General features: G+C 62.5%; 4 protein-coding genes across 4 annotated transcripts; 2 read left to right on the top strand and 2 right to left on the bottom strand.

Moving 5' to 3' along the window:
* Nucleotides 1-71: 71 nt before the first annotated feature.
* On the top strand, nt 72-2,338 carry TMEM199 (transmembrane protein 199). The gene is made up of 6 exons (XM_066563715.1): nt 72-261; nt 339-412; nt 490-579; nt 1,423-1,459; nt 1,744-1,856; nt 1,948-2,338. Exons 1-6 carry the CDS (start codon nt 90-92, stop codon nt 2,041-2,043), a joined length of 582 nt encoding a protein of 193 aa, XP_066419812.1. The 5' UTR covers nt 72-89; the 3' UTR covers nt 2,044-2,338.
* A 601-nt stretch (nt 2,339-2,939) lies between these two features.
* Nucleotides 2,940-3,672, bottom strand: SEBOX (SEBOX homeobox). Its single transcript, XM_066563716.1, has 2 exons — nt 3,394-3,672; nt 2,940-3,270 (listed from the first exon to the last, which is right to left on the bottom strand). Exons 1-2 carry the CDS (start codon nt 3,670-3,672, stop codon nt 3,022-3,024), a joined length of 528 nt encoding a protein of 175 aa, XP_066419813.1. The 3' UTR covers nt 2,940-3,021.
* Nucleotides 3,673-4,027: 355 nt separating this feature from the next.
* On the top strand, nt 4,028-8,654 carry LOC136565227 (kinesin-like protein KIF12). Its single transcript, XM_066563712.1, is given in 19 exon segments — nt 4,028-4,093; nt 4,095-4,225; nt 4,547-4,612; nt 4,740-4,818; nt 4,900-5,021; nt 5,173-5,248; nt 5,361-5,495; nt 5,581-5,742; nt 5,744-5,768; nt 5,939-6,030; nt 6,258-6,393; nt 6,471-6,589; nt 6,700-6,804; nt 6,895-7,154; nt 7,331-7,508; nt 7,850-7,924; nt 8,001-8,110; nt 8,229-8,365; nt 8,498-8,654. Coding segments are annotated over 19 exon segments (2,139 nt in total). The 3' UTR covers nt 8,563-8,654.
* A 66-nt stretch (nt 8,655-8,720) lies between these two features.
* Nucleotides 8,721-14,113, bottom strand: VTN (vitronectin). Its single transcript, XM_066563713.1, has 9 exons — nt 13,870-14,113; nt 12,133-12,262; nt 11,518-11,637; nt 10,774-11,058; nt 10,528-10,667; nt 10,117-10,273; nt 9,857-10,006; nt 9,080-9,352; nt 8,721-8,905 (listed from the first exon to the last, which is right to left on the bottom strand). Exons 2-9 carry the CDS (start codon nt 12,191-12,193, stop codon nt 8,787-8,789), a joined length of 1,305 nt encoding a protein of 434 aa, XP_066419810.1. The 5' UTR covers nt 12,194-12,262; nt 13,870-14,113; the 3' UTR covers nt 8,721-8,786.
* Nucleotides 14,114-14,285: the final 172 nt, after the last annotated feature.

A 14,285-nucleotide genomic window follows, 5' to 3' on the forward strand; every position in this document is an offset into this window, starting at 1 on the left:
CGGCCGCGCCGCTCCGCCCCGCCCCGCCGTCTCTATGGTTCCCCTCGCCGCCCCTCCCGGTCGCCCCGGCAACGCCGGCCGGGCCCAACATGGCGTCGGCGGTGCGGGCTGGGCCGCGGCTGCGGCGGGCGGTGCGGGCTGGAGAGCTGGCGGCGCTGCCCGCCGGGCTGAGGGATGAGTTGGAGGAGGCGCTGGCGGAGGAAGGAGGGCTGGTGCCGTTCGGGCTGCTGCGGAGGCTGCACGCCGCGCTGAGGGAGGCAGGTAGGCCGCGCTGCGCCGGGATCGCGCCGTGACCGCGGCCGGGATCGCGCCGTGACCGCCCCGTGCCCCGCCCGCAGGGTCTCCGCTGCACCTACACGAGCTGCTGGAAGGATGCGAGATCCACCTGCCCGAGGTGCCGGTGCCGCCGCGGGTGAGTGAGGGCCGGCCCGGAGTCGCGGGAGGAGGCAGCGGCTCCCGGGCCTCACGGTGGGTCTGTGCCTCCCGCAGAACCCCGAGCTGGTGGCACGGCTGGAGCGGATCAAGGCCAAGCTGGCACACGAGGAGTACCAGCGGATGACCCGCAACATCACTGGCCAGGTGAGGGGCTGCTGCAGTACCTGCTGCCGGGATTCGTCCCCCTTAGAGAGAGTGCAGTGCAGAGGGGATGTGGAAGGCATAGGAGGAGAGCACACTGGAAACACATCAGGAACAGATCCGGTGTTGAGGACGGAGGTAGGACAGGGTTAATAGGGTGGTGAATTAGACATACTTTTGGGAACTGCTCACTGTGACAAAGATCTCAGGTTCTGTTCTGGGAGACTGAGCACATGCCATAAATGTTTGACTGGGAGCATCTGTGCTGGTTAAATTTTTGTCATAGTTTTAAAATTGCCTCATTCATGTCAACGTAAAAGCTGAAAATACAAGATCATATGTGGGCACTCATTCTTTCCTGAGAGAGCTGAGATGTTCTGGCAGGGTGACTGCTCAGACAAGTCAGCATCCCTTCCTGCTGGCAATCCTTGGGATCCCATTCTGCCCTTCCACACTGTACCTGGCATCCAGGGCACATTAACTCTCATGGGAAGATCTGCTTTGCTCTCTGCCAAGATGGACCCCTCCACGTTTGACCTGGTTTAGTGAAAGGTGTCCCTGCTCATGGCAGGAGCTAGAACAAGATGGTCTTCAAGGTCCCTTCCAAGCCAAACCATGCTGGGATCTGTAATCCAGGGTGGTTTTAGCAGAGCTTGTGCAAAATCTCAGAGAAACCTGTGTGCTGTGAAATTGCTGCTCCCCCACAAAGCCCACCCACCCAAAATCTCAGTCTTGTGGACAAGACAGGGCACTGGCATTGCTTTTATTCTGCACACACAGTAATAACATTAACATATTAACATGAAAATACAAGTGATCACAAGCTGTTTCAATCCCTTCTTTCAGGAGATGAACGGGCCATTGGCTGAATTTGGGAGGCAAGGTGAGTGGCTCCCTGTCCTGTTGACATGTGGCAGGTCAGGCATGGGAACTGTTCCATCTCCAGCTGGTGACAGCCCTTCCCTGTCGGAATATCTCACCAGGAAGTTTTCATGCACTGAAGTGTTCCTTGAATAAAGGAGCCTCTTGGTCATTCTCACCAATATTTCTGGAGGCACCAAGCATGTGACTCCCCCAGGATTACACCTACAGCTGAGGCAGTTGGGCATGATTACACCTTGTGTCCAGCCTTACCTAAAACCAGCTCCTCCACCCCTGTGTCCCCAGTTCGCTCCGTGAAAGCCGTTGTCATCACCATCTTCAACTTCATTGTCACCGTGGTGGCCGCCTTTGCCTGCACCTACCTGGGCAGCCAGTACGTCTTCGCAGAGACAGCTGCGGTGAGTGAGCCAGCCCCTGGAGCCCCTCTGTGCTGTGTGCTGGCCAGGCTGGACACCCAGGGTCACCTCTCTGTCTCTTTTGTGTCCCCAGCGTGTCCTGTCAGCTGTCATCGTGGCCTCGGTGGTGGGCTTGGCCGAGCTGTACGTGATGGTGCGGACCCTCGAAGGGGACCTTGGGAAACTGTGACCATGGACTGCGGGCTTCATGCTGGAGGATTTTGTCCTCTTCAGGAGCTGCTAATCTGGGACAGATCTTGTCCTGTCTGTGCCTGTTCCTGCTGCATTCCTCAGGCTCGTCCTTTGCTTCCTGCTCCTGAAATGAATCATGAGTTGGAATTCCCAGAGCTGCAGAACAGGAGAGGGAATGGCTGTGGACTCCGACCACCCCAGGAGGGAGAGGGGCATCAGCTCCTCCCATCCCTGTTCTGGGAAATTCCTGTCCTTTTATTCTGGGAATAAATAACACTGTGTGTTCCTGCGTATTGGGAGGTATTGGTTGGTAGGAGAAACATTGATGTGGCATCTAAGCCACTGCAGAGACGTGAATCTTCCCTCTCCCTCTGCATCTCCTGTCCAAACCTTCCTGTGCCTGCACAGTGAGGGATGCACGGTGCTCCCAACCCCCTGCCAAAGGGTGCCCAGATTCTGGAGTTAGCGAGGGAACACCCCTCAACACTGAGCCCAGGGGTTTTCCAGGTGCTGTGGGACAGAGAGCAGAGCCAGCTCAGTGTACCCACAGCAGGGAGGGGACACCCACAGCAGGCCCTGGGGACCCGGACACCTGCCTGGTGGGCACTCTGCCAGGGCCAGACACAGTGATTAATGCTCTGATGGCAGCTAAGCCCCCCTGGAAACATGGTTTAATATCTGATCCAGGGAGATCTGCCGGCACCTGCGAACGTGCCTGCGGATTAGGGGCGGCCGCGCCACAATCATCCCTGGACACGGCCTCAGATTAAGGTATTTTTTCCAAAAGATTAGTCGGTATTAGGGAGCTGATGGGGAGCTGTCCCTGCTGTGGCCGCACCGGCATTTAGGATATTGGATGACATCCTCGGAGCCTTTGGGACCGGCAGTAATTCCACACCCTAATGAAATCGTGGCGCTAATCCGGGGGGGCCACGGTGCCAGGAGGGTCCCCAGGAGCCAGGGGTCCTTGCCACGGCTATGGCTCGCCCAGGTTGGTGATGGCCGCGCTGTAGATGAGGTCGGAGATGGAGCCCAGCGAGGTGGGGAGGCCCCGAGCGGGACTGTGGGATGGCGGCGGCGGCAGGGCAGGGGCCGGGCACGGGATGCTGCCGTCGGGAGGTGCCGCGGGAGGACCCCGCTCCCCGGGCGGCGGCAGCGGCGGTAGCGGTGGCGGCTCCGGCTTGGCGCTACGGATCCTGCGGGCGCGGCGGTTCTGGAACCAGACCTGGGACGGGCGAGGGGAGCTGTGAGACGCCGAGAGTACCCCGACAGGGTGGTCCCGCGGAGGAGAGGGTACCCCGGGAAGGAAAGAGGAAAGGATGGAGGGGAGGATCCCGCCTGCGCTCACCTGGATCTTGGCCTCGGGCAGCTGGGTGAGCTCGGCCAGGCGCTCCCGGGTGGCGATGTCCGGGTAGGGCACGGCGGCGAAGGCCCGCTCCAGCTCGGACAGCTGCCCCCGGCTGAACGTGGTCCGCCGCCGCTTCCGCGGCCCCCCCGGACAGGGACAGGGGCACGGCCCCGGGGCGCCGCCCCCGCCTGCCGCCCGCCCGCCGCCCGGCCCGCCCGCCCCGTCGGGGAAGCGGAGCAGCGGCTGGGGAGCGCGGGAGGTGCCCGGGGCCGCGCTCATCCTGCCCGGCTCCCCCGGGGCCGCCGCCGCCCCGGCTTTTATCCCCCCTGGGTCCCCCCCGGCGGGCTGGGACCGCCCCGAGCGGGCGGTGCTGTCCCCCCCCGCCCCAGCCCTTCCCAAGGGCTCCCGGGGCCGATCCCAGCTCCGCGCCCCCGATGGCAGAGCCCCGACAGCCCCACTGACTCCCCAGCATCCCCGGGGACTGGTGCCCGCACCAGCTGCTCGTACAGGGGCACGGTGGGGCCCGTGAGGATCCCAGGGCTCGGGGACCCACCTGCCACCCGCCCCTTGCGCTCCCTCCCCCGCTCGCCCCCCGCCGTGCGACCGCCGCTCTCCCGCAGGGCTGGCACGGTCAATGTTTAACCGGAGGGGTGGTACCGGTTGTGCGGGGCAGCCGGGGCCGGCTGAGGGTGGCTCCCACCGGGACCGGCCGGGCGCTGCGGGCACCCCGACCACCGCGTGCTCGGGGCCGCATGGAACCAGAGGGGGAGCGGGGTGGGGACCCCCAGCCGGACCCCCGGCCCAGGACGCTCCCACGGGGCCAGGACAGACCGTAAGTTGTCAGGGAGATGGAGGAGACAGAGGCCACCCCGTCCTGGAGCAGCAGGACTTGGGCAGTGACTGCCCGGCTGATACAGGCAGCGGGGGGTGGCATCCCAAAAAGGCTGGGGGGGGACAGGACCGTCCTTCTGCGGCGACATGGCGGGGACAGTGAGCTCAGTCCCCTGCCAGGCCTCAGGGCACAGTGGAGGTGGGAGCACGGTGCGAGCACAGCATGACCGGGGGTCCCTCTACCCCAGCCCCCGGGGTGCCCGCGGGCAGAACCCCCCAGCTGGGGGGCACCCACCACCCTGCTGCCCTCTGTTTCCCAAAGGAGTCCTGGAGAGGAGCGGGGAGGGCCCATGGAGGGCAGAGAGACTCGTCTGAGAGTGGTGCTAAGGTAAGGTGAGACGAAAGGGCTCAGGGACGCGGCAGGAACCTCCCTGCCTGGGGCGAGGTCACAGCAGGGCTCCGCAGGGTCCCCGTGCAGCGACACCTCTGTGTCCCCGTCCACACCCCACCTTTAGGGTCCGGCCACTGACCTGCACGGAGACGCGGCGAGGTGACCAGCAAGTGGTGCACAGCCTCGGTGACGGCGCCGTGCACGTAAGTGCCACCTCCCCGCGGGGGTGTCAGGCTTGGGAAGGGCTGCGGCACCCCCTGAGCCGCCGCTGTTCCCACGGCCAGGTGAGCGCGGCCAGGCACGATGCCACCTTCGGCTTCAGCGCCGTGTTCGACGCCGGCGCCTCGCAGGAGGCTGTGTTCGAAGGCAGCGGGATGAGGCAGCTGGTGGAGTTGGCCATGGACGGGTGAGTCCCGGAGAGCCCCCCGCGGACCCCAACCCTCCCGACAGCCCACGCCGGGCCTTTCCGGCGGGTTTGCACTGCCCGGGCTGTGTCGGGAGGTGGCATCGCTGTGCCACCGCCTGCGGCCGTGCCTGACGCTCAGCATCTTCCACAGCTTCTCCTGCACCGTCTTTGCCTTCGGGCAGACCGGCTCGGGGAAGACCTACACCCTGATGGGACCTCTCGGCCAGGTACAACGCTGACCACCTGACCTGATCCTGGTCGTGGGATGAGCTCTCCCCGTCCGGTCACGGTGCAGGCGGGTGCCCGATGTGACCGCTCACCATCCTGGCATCTCTGCAGAGCGACACCCAGCCGGCGTCCCCTGCCCTGCTGGGGCTGATGCAGAGATCCTTCACCTGCCTCCTGGAGCAGAGCCGGAGCCGTGCCTCTGACCTGGCTCTCAGCGCTTCCTACCTGGAGATCTACAACGAACAGGTAAGTGCCTGCCCAGCCGCCCCCTCCGGCCCTGCTGGCACCCCTTGCCCCCCTCTCCCGGTGCGTTCCTCCTGCCATACCCCAGGTCCGGGACCTGCTGAGCCCGGGACCACCGTGCGCCCTGCCCCTGCGCTGGAGCAAATCCCGCGGCTTCTACGTGGAGAACCAGCTCAGTGTGGAATTCGAGAGCCTGGAGGCCATCGTCAACCTGCTCCTGCAAGGTGCTGAGCCGCAGGCACGGGGCTGGGACATGTTCAGGGCGTGCAAGACCCGGTGTGGGGGGATTCAGCCCCCCGCAGACCATCCCAGGGCTGGTGGCGCTCCGATAGCAGCCAAGAGGAGCGGCCAAGGCAGCTCTGGTCTGGCAGGGGATGCTGAGCAGTGGATGCTGTGGGGTGGGGCAGGGATGGGGGGTGCCATGTAATCAATTCCTCCCTCGGCAGGATCCCAGAGGCGCCGGACCTCGGCACATGCCCTCAACAGGCACTCGAGCCGCAGCCACGCCCTTCTGACCATCCACGTCCGCAGCCGAGCCGTGAGCGCGCATCCCGCTCCTGGGCAGGGCTGGGGGGCTCAGGGGCTCAGCGCGGGGGTGCAAACAGCCCCACGGTGGGGGGGTCATGCTCTCCTCAAGGATACCGGGGTGGGGCTGGAGTGAGCAGCCGGGAATCCTATCCAAGACCCAAGAGTCGGGACAGCGCTGTGGGCCATGGGGAAGGGGTGATGGGGGCCAAAGCATCACCCCCCAACGTGGTTCTGCAGGCCAGCGCCTGTCCCAGCAAGCAGGGCACGCTGTGCTTCGTGGACCTGGCTGGCAGCGAGCGGGTGAAGGAGACTGGCTCCAGCGGGGAGCTCTCCGTGGAGGCCAACAGCATCAACCGCAGCCTCCTGGCGCTGGGTAAGGGCTGGGGAACCCGCCCTGGGAGCGCCCCCACCAGAGCCTTGTCACATCCTGTGTGGCTCATCCTCCGGCAGGACACTGCATCTCCCTGCTGGCCAAACCCCGAGGGAAGCGAACGCACGTCCCCTACCGGGACAGCAAGCTCACCCGGCTGCTGGCTCGCTCCCTGGGCGGCTCGGGCATCACCCTGATGGTAAAACATGCAGGAGGCTGGGCAGGGGTCTCACCCCGTGGAGGGGAGGGCTGGAAAAGAATGGTGACCCTCTGGATGACAGCCCACCTGCATGTCTTGCCCGTTGGCAGGTCGCCTGCATCTCCCCATCCTCACGCTGCCTCTCAGAGACCCTGAGCACTCTGCATTACGCCAGCCGTGCCCGCAGGGTCACCACCAGACCCCTGGCCAACAGGGTATTGCAGACAGGGACCCCCTCTGAGCTCCTCTCCCCGCTGCTGGGACCCTCCTGACCCACCCCCCCTTTATCCACCCACCCCTCCCAGGTGTCCCGGGAGAAGCTGCTGCAAACCTTGGAGCAAGAAATCCATGCTCTGCAGCTGGAAAACCTCTCCCTGCGCCAGCAGCTGTGCCTGCCCAGAGTGCCAGTGAGGGGCACGGAGGTCGCACGGAACCCTCCAAAGGCATGGGTGGGCTCTGGAGACAGGCACGGCCCTGCAGGGCAGCTCCCACCAGAGGGAACCCCGGCCTGGCCCAGCCTCTACGGTCTCCTGCGGGACTTCGTGGTGGAGAACGAGCAGATGAGGTATGGGAAGCTTGTGTGGGACCCCTGAATAGGGGATTAAGGGGCTGCCAGGGCAGCCAGAGCCCCTGGCCGGGCAGCACCCTGCACCAACCAGCCTCCCTCGGTGACTCCGTGGGGCTGGGCAGGGCTCTCTGGAGGCTGCCAATGCCCTGCCGGGCTTCCTTACTGCTCCCCAGGCATTCCCATCTGTCCCCACACCTCAGAGGGCACATCCCAGCTGGCCCATCCCACAGAGGCAGCTCCTGTGACAGCCAGCCCCTGCTGCGGAATGCCCACAGCCTGCACGTCCCCCAGCAGCTCCCGGTGAGGCAGCGGCGGCCCGAAACCACACCCAGCTCTGTGCCCCGGCTGCCGGTGAGAGGGAGGGCTCTGCAGCCTGCAACCACAGCCGGGAGAGCATGCACACAGCACCCAGCCATGCACAACCACCCACCCATGCACACAGCACCCACCCATGAACAACCACCCACACATGCACACAGCACCCAGCCATGCACAACCCCCCATCCATACACAACCACCCACCCATGCACACAGCACCCACCCATGCACAACCACCCACCCATGCACACAGTACCCACCCATGCACACACCACCCAGCCATGCACAACCCCCCATCCATACACAACCACCTACCCATGCACACACCACCCACCCATGCACAACCACCCACTCACTGCTGTCCTCTCTTGCAGAAGCTCCCTCCTGCCTCCAGCCACCCCAGCTGCCCACAGTGCTGCCCTGGGCCAGCTAATGCCACCATGTTCCAGGTACAGCCCCAGGGGTCCCTTTGGAAGGGTGGCATAGAGGTGGCACAGCCACCCTGACCGCTCTGCTCACCCCCAGGTGCTGCCAGTGCCCGCTGTGCCACAGCCGGTGCCCCCTGATAGAAGTGCTGGACAGGAGGACGCGGCTCTGCCTGGCTCACATCACCCCCAGCCGCACCAGAGGCAACGGTGAGAGCCACTCCTTGGGCATCAGCTGCAGCTCAGGAGTTCCCTGGAGTTTTGGGGAGTGGTGGGATGGTAGGTGAGGTTTGTGTGGGTAGGGATGGTTTGTGTGCCCTCATGGCAGGAGTCGTGGCAGGAGCAGGAGTTTGTCTCAGCAGCACCCACTGCAGCGAGAGCTGCCAGGTCCTGAGCGCATCCCCAGCCCTGAGGGAAGGGTCATCCCTTCAGCACCACCATGGCCAGGGCTGCCAGAGCCCAGAGGTGAGCGGGGCAGTGCTGGGAGAGCAGGCAGGGCCTTGGATGGGCACCCAATCCTGCTCAGCCTCTCACAGGTAGGGCTGTGCACTGATCCTGGGGAGATGGAGACCTGACCCTGCTGCTCCCTGCTGGCAGCTGCCGGCACCGTCCCTCTCCTCCAGTGGGAAGAGGCACTGGACTGGCTGGCAGAGCAGATCTGAGCTGCCACAGGCACACCATGGATGGGGCCAACATCAGGGATCTGGCACAGACTGGGGGGACAACCACAGCCCTTGGGGACACAGGACCTTGGACTGCGAGGACTGCACAAACCATGGCCCAGACGGTTGGATGGAAGGACAGACAGAGCTCTCCAGCCTGCTTGGCCCTCACAGTTTATTTCTGTCTAGCTGGGGCTGTGCTGCTGGTGGGTCCAGGGATCCCATCAGGTGCTCTCCTCCCCGGGCTGGGGGCAGTCCAGCCAGTACTGGGCGATGGAGCGGGGGTAGCGCGGCCGCACCAGGTCCACGCGCTTGGTGCGCAGGTTGACACGGTAGTACTTGTCTGGGGAAGGGGACATGGCAGTCAGGACTGTCCCCAGCTCTGGGGAGCTGCCAGCCCTCACTGCCAGCACCTTCCCACTGCATCCCAGAGCCATTGCAGAGAGAGAGGCGCCCTCCCCATGCCCCAGCAGCCCTGATCCCGCATCATTCCCGGATCCTGCCAGACCAGACTCACCTCCCACAAAGAAGTAAACACTCTGGAGCATCTCACACGTGGAGCCCGACAGCCCATCGCTTTCAACACCTGACGAGTCGGGGTCATTCTGCAGCCAGCTCCAGAATCCCAAGTTCAGTGACCGGTGGTGGTTGTACCTCTTGCGCTGGCGGCGAGACTTCCTCCTGCGGGGCTGCTGGGAGGCCACGTAGATCCTGCCGGCCATGGCAGCGTCCAGGCGGCTGGGCACGCCCCGCCAGTCCCGGCTGATGTACCCCGGGCCGTTTGCCCCGGCTGCAAAAGGAGCAGAGGCTGAGTGAGAGGGACAGCAGCGTGCCCGAGACCCACAGGAATGCTCCAAGGGATCCCAGCCAGAATGGGATGTGTGACAATGACACAGGCCAGGCTGAGCCAGGAGTGGCCCCCCCACCCCCTTGGCTGGGATCTGCTGAGCCCCCTTCTCCTCCTCTCTATCTTTCATTCTCCCTGCTCAGGGCTGGGGTTTTGCTGTGGCATCTCCAGCTCCAGTGACAATAAACAGTCCCCAGCAGTGGCACCGTGGTGTGAGGCAGCTGCTGATGGGTTTGGTCATGGGGGGCATAAGGGCTGTGAGGGTGGGATTGGGGATGCTGTGGGAGGTGCAGCTGTGGCCTGGGGAGTTCCTGTGCATGGCCTGGGCAGGATGTGATGGCTCATCCTGCCCACCTTTGCTTTCAGGCATCGCTGCCTCCTCTTTGGGTGTCTGCATGCCCTGTCAGTGCCCGCTGTTGGGACCTGCCAACCCTTCCCAGCCCTTACGCATCCTGCTGCCAAAGAGGAGCTGGAAAACATCCTCCCAGCTGTCCCTGTTCATGAAGGCATAGTGCTTGAACACCGTGGAGGGCGAGGACTTCTCACAGTCGGCCTGCGTGGGCTGCTGGGCGAAGTCGTAGGACCAGTAGTACTTGTCTAGGAGAGGACGAGCAGGGTGTTAGGGGTGGGGGGGACAAGGGGACAAGCACTGGAGGGGTGCCCAGTGGTGCCAGGCTCTGCCAGGAGCAGGGGGCAGCCCCCCTTACCCTTGAAGAAGTAGACTCTCTCGTTGCCGTGGTAGCTGTGGGCAGGCAGGGCGAACGCTGCATCCACGTTGTCAGGGATGCCCTCAAAGCCCTCAGAGATGTCCCGAGGGTACCCAGCATCCAGGGCTCCATCATCAAAGCGCCAGTACTGGGTGCCCTGAGGGGTGGGGGACAGAGAAGGGTCACAGGTGCAACATTCCCCAGCCATGGGTTTGCCAGAAGGAGTGAATGGATGATGGGGAGCCCCTTCATGAGGCTGTGGTTGCTTGGGGTCCCAGAACAACCACAGGGATTTGGGGTTTCTGGCAACCACTGTGTGTGTGGGTGTATGGGAGGTGCCAGAAGGGGATATAGGGTGGGTTGGGGGGTTGTACTGGCCATTCTGGGAGTACCCCCAGCCCTGCAGCCCACCTTGAAGAGGTAAGTCTTGCCCTGGCAGTTGATACGTGTGAAGGCTGCATCGATGGGGCCCTCGATGCCCCACACATCACTGATGAGCTTGGGGTAGCCAGGCCTCACACTGGTCTTGTCCAGCTCATAGAAGTACTTCCCTGGGGAGAGAGAAGAGGTAGGGGCAGCAGGAGGGACTGCAGACACCAGCACAGGGTGACAGCATGGCAGCATGTCCCATGTGCCTGGGGAAGGTCCCCAAAGTACCTCGGAAAGCATAAAGGGAACCGTTCTTCAGGTCGGTGAAGGCATCAAAAGGTTTCCCGCTGCACAGCTCCTCAGGCTCCTCAGACACACTTGGGGTCGTGCTGGGCACCTCTGGCAGTGTCTCCTCAGGGTTTGGCTTGCTCTCTGGCGTGGTCTCCACCGGCACTGGGGCTGTGGGCAGCTCTGTGGGGTCTGCCACAGGCACCTCCTCGGTGACAAAGTCGACAGTGAGGTTGTAGTCCAGGTAATCGTCCTCCGGCAAGGCAAAGACGTCTCCCCGGGTCACTGCAGGAGGGAGCAGGTTGGTTCCCCCTGGGTTTGGGAGCAGGAGATGCTCCCTCCCAGGCAATAGGGATTTATAGAATCATGGAGTCATTAAGGTTGGAAAAGCCCTCAAGTCCAATTCAACCCAGCACTGCCAACCATGTCCCCAAGTGCCACAAGTACACAATTTTTGGAACAGTTCCATGGATGATGATTCCACCTGGGCAGCCTACTGAATGCCTGAACACCCTTTCAGAGAAGACATTTTTCCTACTAACCAATCTATCCAATTAGCACAGATCCCTCACTCCAGATGGCAATGAGCCAGCTCCCAAAACCCCCCTGTGCTGCAGCAAATCCTGGTGCTGACTTCACCCCTCAGCCACAGGTGGGTGCAGAGCTGAGCCAGCACAGACTCCACGCTGTGGAGCACCCATTCCCCCGGTGCCCTGGCCAGAAGGGTGGCCATGGGGACAGTACCTTTGGCTTTGCAGACAGTGGAGTAGTCACTGCAGCAGCTCTGGTAGTACACACAGAGAGTGTCACACTGGCACTTGTGCCCTGCATCGAAGCCTTCCTCACAGCGGCCCTCGCAGGAGTCTGCAAAAGCCACCCCACAGCTCAGGAGGGGTAATGTGGAGTGGGGCAGTGGGACCTCCCCTCCCAGCCCAGCTCCATGGGGGAAAACAAACTTGGGGATGTCCTGGTTGGGGGTACCCCACCCCTTCATGGTCAAATCCATCACCAGGGGCTACAGCAGCTCCTTGCCCTGCTCCCGCTCAGGTCCTGCTGGGATGGGAGCCACGGACTGGGGTGGTCCCTGCTCCCACTCAGGTCCTGCTGGGATGGGAGCCACGGGCTGGGCTGTGCCATGCTCCCAGTTCAGTGCTGGCAGCCCAGCTGTGCATGGGCAGGGATTTGCCACGGCACCATTGACTGCCCACTCACTTTCTCCCCATCCTGCAGGGTACAGCCAGCATGGCCATGGCCACCATCCGCTCCCTCCCCACCCTGCCCAGCCCCTCCACCAGCCCAGGAACCTCTCTTTCTCCATCCCCAAAGCACCTGGCAAGGGGTTGGCTGGCTAAAGCTCACCTTCTGCAGCACGGGTGGTGGCCAGCAGGGCCAGCACGAGGGCAGGGAAGAGCAGCCTCATCCTGGGTGTCCCTCCTGCGACTGTGCTGGAGCACAGCAGAGCCCCAGCAGCGTCCAGTGTTTGCTCAGCCTGCCCCAGAGGGGAAAGCAAACAGCCCAAGGTCAGCACAGGGGAAAGGGGCAGAGATGATCTCCCACACAGCTTCCCCCACAGCCCACGCTGAACTGGGGGTGTCTGCAGGGGGACAGGGCTGCTGGGGAGGGGTGTAAGCACCTCCTCCCCAGCCCCGGTGCAGGGTGGGCACTGTTCAGAGAGTGGGCAGGGACAGCAGATAGTCAGGAACCAGTTTTGAGGTCCTGCCACACTCATTTCACAACATACCTCATGCTGTAAAAGCAAGCAGCTGTTTCCCAGCCTGGTCTTGGCAAAGCCAAAAACCCAAATGAGATGGGATGGGGGAGCAGTGCTCAGAAGACAAAGGGAAAACCCACGGGCTTATGCTTGCCCAAAATAACACCATTTTGGAGGGCTTATTCTTGGGAATTCAGCTTTCTCAACATCAAGACTGGGAACAGACCTGGGGAACCCCAAGGCAGGGTGGCTCCTCTGACGGGGCAGATGCCACCTCCATGCCTGGGGACCAGAGGCCAGAGGTGAGTGCCCGGGGCCAGGAGCCCTCAGCACTTTCACTGCAGAAGGCAAACAAAGGCCTGTGTATTTTGCTCCCGTCATTCCCTTTCCCACCAATCTTTCAGTTACTAATTAATGTCGACTCAGCTCTTTTGGCAGCTCCTGATAACTCTGGGATGTTTATTTAATCGGGGCAAGGAGCAAATGCACACGAGGCTGCAGCAATCCTGTCTCTTCTGCCTCTGCTGGGACAGGAGCTCCAAGGGATCTGTCCCAGCCCTCGGGCAGGAGTGGTGCAGCTTTTGGGGGAGAGAAATCCAGGCAGGGTGCCAATTCTCCAGGGGTCTTTCCTCTGCCAGCTCAGACACAGGCAGTTCCTGGCATCTTGCTGGAAAGAGCTTTATTTGGTTTTGAGACAGGCATTTCCACCTGGAAGCCCTGGGGAGCTGAGGGCAGCTACCAGACATTGTCTTTTGGGGCAGAACTTCTCCTGCAGCCCTCACCCCACTCCTTGTCCCCTGGCCTCAGCTATGGCAGGGCTGGCATTGTCCCCAAGCGCTGCACTTGGGCATCATCCCATCCCTGTTGAACCAGCCCTGGGGGACAACAGCCCTGCCAGGCTTGCAGGAGGCTCTGGGGGAGAAGGGCTGGGCAATGTCTGAGCTGCTTTGGCTGATCAGCTAAGACAAAGCTCCCTCCTGCTGCTCCAGGCTCCCAACCACCAGCCAGAGCTCCATGAAGGCTCAGCGATCCCTTCCCTGCCAGGAGCAGATCCCAGGAGAGGGGTTGGGTGGATAAAAGGGCCCCGGGGAGCTCCTGCAGCCAAGGGCTGAGCAGAGCCGGTGAGGAGAACTCGGGAAACGGGGCTGAAACGCCAGGGCAAGGCTGGGAACCGCTGCAGTTCCAGATCCAGATCCCCCCCAAAAAAGCAAAGCAAAGCAAAATTAAGAGCAAAACAAAGCTCAGCTCTCTGGGCTAGCCAGGACAAGCCGAAGGGAATGGTTTGAATTCTGCTGCTCCCGGGCAGCAAACCCTCTGCTGCTCTACGCTGCAACAACCCTTATGGTTACCCCTGATTAATAATGATTTATCGGGAAATTCCTTACTGGTTCTGTGCCGAGCTGCTCCCGCAGTTTTGCTCTTCTCGGGGTGCCTCGTTCGCCGTCCTTCCTTGTGGGATGATTCCCTTTCCTCTGTCTGTCCCTTCGTAGTGGATTCAGAGAGGATTAAGAGCGACTCTGTCACATCCAAACATCAACTCGAATTTAAGTCTCAGGCTGACCTGGCAGCAACCTGGTTTTGGAGGCAAGGATTTAAGCTGCTCCTCCCAGCACATCCGAGAAATGCCCAAAGCATTTAAGCATTTCTGCCCTGAGCACGTCTGGCCTGGAAAAAAGAAAACAAAAGAGGCCCAGGCTGCCTCTGCTCTTTCTTTTATCATGCAAATCCAGAGCCCACCCAGAAGAGCTGCTCTGAATTTCCACCGAGCAATGGGTATTTGCTTCCTGCTGGTACCAAACGG

This window comes from Molothrus aeneus, chromosome 20 (genome assembly GCF_037042795.1).
Source record: "Molothrus aeneus isolate 106 chromosome 20, BPBGC_Maene_1.0, whole genome shotgun sequence".
Lineage (NCBI taxonomy): Eukaryota > Metazoa > Chordata > Aves > Passeriformes > Icteridae > Molothrus > Molothrus aeneus.